General features: G+C 45.3%; 1 protein-coding gene across 1 annotated transcript; it reads left to right on the top strand.

Moving 5' to 3' along the window:
• The first annotated feature begins 1,631 nt into the window (after window positions 1-1,631).
• On the top strand, window positions 1,632-4,910 carry LOC109759144 (AP-1 complex subunit sigma-1). The gene is made up of 7 exons (XM_020317977.4): window positions 1,632-1,878; window positions 2,997-3,083; window positions 3,594-3,685; window positions 3,779-3,887; window positions 3,968-4,003; window positions 4,142-4,228; window positions 4,539-4,910. The coding sequence occupies exons 1-7, from the start codon at window positions 1,876-1,878 to the stop codon at window positions 4,608-4,610; spliced, it is 486 nt and encodes a 161-aa protein (XP_020173566.1). The 5' UTR covers window positions 1,632-1,875; the 3' UTR covers window positions 4,611-4,910.
• Window positions 4,911-7,027: the final 2,117 nt, after the last annotated feature.

Raw genomic sequence — 7,027 nt, 5'->3', positions numbered from 1 at the left:
CGCGTATATATTATAGTTGGGCAAACAGGTCGTGCTAACTAGGTCGGCCCGGTAGCACGCCGGAATGGCATGGCCCGGGCTAAACGAGCCAAGCACGGCACGCGGTACGCCATGGGCCATGCCTGGGCCTGAAGGCTGGGCACACGGGCCGGCACGGCATGGTCCGTTTAACTTTTTTTGAAATATATAAATATATATGTCATATATAAATACCTAGTACTCTAATATGTTCAATAATTTTGTAGTGCATGCGTACATTTGTAGCGCTCTAATATGTCTTTTTTTTAATCTTTTTGTAATACTTCACCGTATTTTTTATATTTTTTGGCCTTTCCCCCTGTTTTTTGAAGGTATTTCGCAGGAAAAAAATTCTAACCGACACGGGCCGCCCACTTAACTCCCGTGCCGTGCTTGGGTTGCTGCCTGCAGCACGTGGGCCGGTTTACGGCGGGCCGGGCCGGCCCGTTTGACCAGCTCTGATATATATATATATATGAGCGCTTGTGTCTGTAGTGATGTTAAAAAAAGATGCAATCTCTACTTTTAATGGAGCAGTTGGTAGTCTCGTTTCCAGGTTTTTTTTTTCGTCCCACCTCTCATGGTTTTTTTGGTACCTCCTCCCACCTTTGCTGGGTTTTTTTCGTAGATTTTTTCGTCCCCTCCCCCCACTTCATCGGTTTATTTTCGCGTCACCCTCTCACACAACGAAAGAAATATGAGCAGATCAGAACTTTCCATACTGGCGCAAGTTATTTAGTAATATAGAATCAATCACGAACAATCTCTAAAGATCAAATCTAAATTAATTAACCTTATCTTAAATCACTCAATCACATTAATTAGAAAACAAATAATTGATTTTTAGAAAAATTGCTCAATCACATTAACCTTACCTTAACTCACGGATGGTAATCAATCTTCAAACAAAAAAATCAATACATCGAGGGAGCAGTAAATAAACTCCCTTTCTTATGACATGTATATGATCTTCCCTTCCCTCACTGTTGTCGAGCGTTCTTGATTCTCGAGGCCGATGCTTGGGCTGCGTCACTGGGTCACGACGGTGCCGGAGGACGAGGACAGCGAGGCCGGGTGCCGCGGCACCGCGTTGGCCGCGGCCGGTGAAGGGCGGCTTCCCTGGCCCTGGCCGTGGCCGTTGCCCTAGGAGTTGGTGCGGTGAAAGCGGCACTTGAAGGACCCGGCGTGGGTGGCCGGCGCGCAGACGCACTTGGAGCCCGTGGCCCGCGCCGGACGGTGCCGACGCCGACCCGGGCCACCTCCTCCGCGTATTCTTGGAGCTGTGGCTGGCCGATTTACATGAAATTAATTCCCTTAGTTGTGGTGGCAAATATAATACACATAATTCATATTGTTATGCACTAGCGTGTATGTGTGAAATAGATGGATTATGGTCCCGTACCCAATAAGGTGTATATGTGTGTGTTAGAGAGAGAGGGGAAGAGAGGGAGAGAGTGAGGAAGAGGGAGGGAGAGAGTGTGTATATGAAGATTTGATGTAAAAAAACGCCAATGTCACTTGATATGTATGAGAATATTAATATTAAACTTTTAAAGTTAATGTGGCCCGTTGCAACGCACGTATGCAACAAGGATCCCAGAACAACGAAAACCAGCAAATAGACCGGTTTGGCTCAACGCTGGTAAGCAGATCGCGCACCCGACGCGATCCAGACCGCCCAGCACAGACGCCGACCCACGCCGCTGGCACTCCCGTCTCTCGGCGATCCTCCCTTCTCTGGCGACCGGCTGTCACCCCGTCCGCCCTCGCCGCCAGATCCGCGCGGCCACGCCCACCCGGCCTCGCTCCTCCTCTCGGGCCTCGGCAGATCTACGCGGGCGGCGACCCTCCCTAGCCATGGTGAGTTCCTCGTCCTCCCCTTTCCTGTAGATCCCCCGGGCTACGCCAGAGGTCGTGGGATCTCGTTTATCGTTCGGATCCGGATCTCGGAGAATAGGAGAGAATACCCACCAGTTTGCTATCAATTTGGAATTTGCAAGCCAGGCACAGCCAATTTAGCGGAATTTCTCGAGCTAGTGGATTTGCTCAACGGTGTTATGGAGAGAGTTCTGATCCCACTTCAAGAAGGAATTGCAGCCATGATCTTTTCTGTTTCTGTACGATATATGAATTGGGCAGCCGTTGCCCACCGATTCTGTGACTAGGCCAAACCCCCTTTGGAACGCCACGGTTGTTCTGTTGTAGTTTGGAGAAGTTTATAGTCTGTAGAGTGTAGACTGAATCTCCTTTTAAAATGCTACGTTTTTCAGTACCACATTGATGGCTGCTGGTGATCATATTTAAGGCACATTTCCATGTTTCCAGCTTATATTATTCGAGCGTAGAATGAACATGTAGAAAATAAACTTCTTGATTAACTGTTTCCTGTATCATGGTTTCAGAACACTACAGGTTTTAGGATTTCAACGGAATTGACTGATAGGACAAACTCTTTAGTGATACAACCATGAATGGCCCTGTTATGTAGTTGTACTTGTCCTGTTAATTATTGTACTCCCTCCGTTCCTAAATATAGGTCTTTTTAGAGATTCTAATATGGACTACATACGGAGCAAAATGAGTGAATCTACACACTAGAATACATCTATATTCATCCCTATGTAGTCCATATTCAAATCTCTAGAATGACTTATATTTAGGAACGGAGGGAGTATATTGGATGAGTCGAGCGGGCGATGCCCACATGTTTTACTGAATATCATGAAAAGTGTGGTTTTCTAAAAAAAAGTGATGCAGAATAAGTGTACTCGATAGTTTGTCAAGCTGAAGTGCACCTTTAAGATTTAATGGATTATACATTATATTTCAGTGTTTTTCTGTCGCAGTTGTTTGAAAAATCAAATATTTGTCTGTCTCTGTGCTCTGTGCAAGAGGTGGCTGCTTGTTGCCACTAGCACTGGATCTTGTTTCAGGTTCACTGTCACTTAATTTTCCTTTTCTTCTCTGCGTCTTCACAGATTAATTTCGTGCTCCTAATCAGCCGCCAGGGTAAGGTGAGGCTCACCAAGTGGTACTCGCCTTACACCCAGAAGGAGAGGACTAAGGTCAGCATCTTATACTGCTTTCTGTCGACAGCTTTTATGTCTGTTTGTCTGTGTGCTAATTAAACAACTTGCAAGTTGATGCAAATTATGTGTCAAAGCAGAGTTTGCTGTCATGTGTGTTTGTGCTAGTGTATGCTTATTATTATGAGTAGATTGTGACAGATGCTTCTTGTAACGATAAATTTCAGCTATTGTACTGTCTGTAACTCTCTATGACCTGTTCCAGGCTCCATCTTAAGCTAGCATTTGTGTTGCTGCCCAGTGTTGGTGATTTATGATTCTAGCTCTTTAACGCTTTATTGCACGTTTCGGGTATTTTCCTGGCCTCTTGGGTTCCCATTCAGTGTATTTGTTTTCTATGGAGGATGGCTAAGCATTGTAGTTGCTCATACAATGACAGAGATTTTACATTTAATCCTCTTAAATCGCTACTGCCAACTACATGTTTTTTGTTGGCTAGGAGGTTTGTAATGGTTAGCTAATTTTTTCACACCCTGCTCATTTTGAAAGGTCATCCGTGAGCTTAGTGGGCTCATTCTTACTCGAGGGCCAAAACTCTGCAACTTTGTCGAGTGGAGAGGTTACAAGGTTGTGTACAGAAGGTATGCTTTAGTAATAAGGAATGCCGTTGAGTCTATTCTGTTTGCAAGATATGCTTGTTAGCTAGTTATAAATCTGCTTATAATTATATACAGGTATGCCAGCCTCTATTTCTGCATGTGTATTGATGCTGATGACAATGAGCTTGAAGTCCTTGAAATTATCCATCATTTTGTTGAGATACTCGACCGCTATTTCGGCAGTGTAAGTTATTTCTCTTATGGATTAGCATTATTTTCTAGAATATACTATTGTTTTGACTTTCTTTTTCATAATTTCTTCAGGTATGCGAGCTGGATTTGATATTCAATTTCCACAAGGTAATCTCTTTCACATATGTTGAAATGTTGATGCTGAAGACCCAGGACTGGAGTTATATGCAAATTTTTCTTGCCTGAGTTATGCCATTTTTCTGAGTCATGGACTCATTTCATGAGTACCAATGGTGAAATTTGCAGGCTTACTACGTACTGGATGAGATTCTCATTTCTGGTGAGCTTCAGGAGTCTAGCAAGAAGAATGTTGCAAGACTTATTGCTGCACAGGTATTTACATTTCCATGACTAGTTAAGAGCGTATGGCTTTGGGTATTAAAATCTTTCTGTTCATTCATGTCTTGACTGTACCTCACGTTTTCTCCTATGATTCAGTGGAGTTCATTTATGTGCTTATATATTAGGATTAGCAACATCGTCTTCTAAATTCTGTTTGCTTATCCCCTGAATTACTTTGCGCTTCCAATATACGTTTGTACAAAAATAAGAACACATGTACACAAGAAATTGCAAAACCTGTCTTGGACTGCTCTTGAGAAGTACATAGTTGTATTAACTGTTTGCTTCCCTATTTGCACAGGATTCATTGGTAGAGGCTGCTAAAGAGGAAGCTGGCTCCATCAGTAACATCATCGCCCAGGCTACGAAGTAAAAGTCCGCGTCTGATGATGCCCCTCTGCTCTTTGGTTTATGCTTATGTTGGTAAATTTGATGTAATAGCTCCTTTGCTGTATCCATTTTCCCAAAGAAATACGACTCCCTGGATTCAGGCCTGTTCAGAATGAGTGATATGTAATTACAATGCATGTGTTCCTTTGCAACTGAATTTGGAATCTTCCAAAGATAAAACTGTCATGGAGATTGTTCACCAGTAGTCTGTTTAGTGGGTATTTAAGAAATATTTGTAAATTCTTGGTCTTAATTCGGCAGAGCATTATCTTGTGTTTAATCAGATTGGTTGTTGTGGCCGTGCTCATGTTGTCCTTCGGAAATAAATAAAATAACCCAAATGATAACGCCCACGCGTGTGGCATGTTTGCACATTGCCCACATGCCTTGATCCACGTTGATTTTGTTTTGCATGAATCCTAATGAAATTTGTTAGAATTTGAGTGCCATGTGAGCATCATCATGTGTGTGGGCGTTGGAGAGTTCGACCACACGCCCCGCAACACGCGGTTTGCCAGTTGCGCTGTGTGGGCGAGCTAGTTTCTGCCCACACAACCACCACCTAGTCCACGCGTGTGTGGGCGAACCGCTTTTCGCCCACACGACACTCGTATGTTGTTGGATGGCAACTGCAGTTGCGTGTACATGGCAACTAGGTAAACACACATGGCAACTATGATCCGTTGCTAGACGGCAACTGCAGTTGCACGTATGTGGCAACCAGATAAACACACATGACAACTGTGATTAACCATACATGGCAACTATGGTTGGACCACAAGTGACAACTAGGTAAACACACATGGCAACTATTGTTTGACCATATATGACAAGTAGTTAATCACACACGACAACTATAGTTTGATTACACGCGACAACTATCATAAATTAGACATGTCAACTATAGTTAACCAAACCAGAGAGAGTTGACATGCTTTTACAACTACATTTGTTGTCCCGGATAACTAAATCTGCCATCCCGAATGACAACTAAATCGTCACCCCGCGTGTCGGGGATATACCCCGCGGCATAAACCGGCCGGAAGTATAACCCGGCCGGACTTAGCGGTTTGCTTGAGACCCGGCTGAGACTTGACGGTTCACTGGCGACCCGTTTGGAACTGGCGGTTTACGATTCATTGGTAATCCGGCAGGCTGGTCAGAGGAGCGACAAGACCCGGTGGCCCAACGGGCGGTTCATGAAGGCCGGTTCATACTATGGTGGTCCGGTTTACAAGGAAAGGTATAAGGAATATTTACCTTATAAAGAGTTAAGACCTGGACTTGTATCCGGTTTGTATTAGAGATAGACTAGTCCTAATCCTAATAGGACTCCACATGTAACCCGCCCCTGCAACATATATAAGGAGGGGCAGGGCTCCCCAAAGAGGGACAGGCAACAATCAACAATCTCTAGGGCTAGACACAAGAGCCGGTTTACCGACGACTCCCTCATGAGCGTAATGAGATCTAGCCTCAAACAGCATGTAGGGTTATTATCGGATGATGTTTCCCGGCGCGTGACAACCCGTGTGTTTTTGTTGCGGACGCCGGGTGACTCCGCGTGTTTTGGTTGCTTTTTCTCGTACAACCTCCACACCATATCGGTGGACTATTATTAGTGGAGACAAGAAAATACTACAGCGTGGAGTTATGAGATCCAGAGATCCCAACTGGGACAGAATCCATGGAGGAAGAATCAGATCAACAGTGCACCGGTGTGCACCGCCCCGTGCAAACTCCAACAAACCGCACGGTTATGCCAGGATTTGGAACCGGGTCGTGCCAGCAACCACGTCCGCACCGGCTTCCAAAAAAATCCGTTTGAAAATCGTCTATCTGTCACCTGCGGGTCAATTGATCTCATTTTCCTAATCAGTGACGTGATGCGTAGGCTAATCAGAATATGAGTTGGACATGGTCTTTACGTACACCAGCCAATTGATTGGTCAAACAATACTAGTACTCCGGGTCAACGTCAAATCCATCAGAAAGGTGCCTCCATGAAGTAGTACTTGCAGATTGCCGCGTAAAACAAATGCACCGTTGCATGGAGCCACCGTCCGGGTCTTACGCGTCATCTCCGGTATACAGAAACTTGTCAACACGCGCTGCGTCGCCTCCAACACGCTAAGTCGCCGCCCCGTTTTTCCTCTGCTTCCGCGGCGCCTTGAGCCGACGCCTCCGCTGTGGCCGGTCCCGAGTCACTGCAAGGACACCGCCTTCTGCCGCTTGTGACCCGGTCCGATTCGCTCCTGCATGAGGCCGCTCCTGAGTATGGAGCAGCAGAATGAACGGAGTACTATGCTGAGCATGTCAGCCCGGACCAATATGATTTTTCATTATGCCGCAGTCAGATTGCGTGTCGTCGATCACACAACAATCAAAGTACTAGTTCAA

Source organism: Aegilops tauschii, chromosome 5, assembly GCF_002575655.3.
Source record: "Aegilops tauschii subsp. strangulata cultivar AL8/78 chromosome 5, Aet v6.0, whole genome shotgun sequence".
In the NCBI taxonomy this organism is placed as follows: domain Eukaryota; kingdom Viridiplantae; phylum Streptophyta; class Magnoliopsida; order Poales; family Poaceae; genus Aegilops; species Aegilops tauschii.
This window is presented reverse-complemented; position numbering and strand designations above follow the sequence as displayed.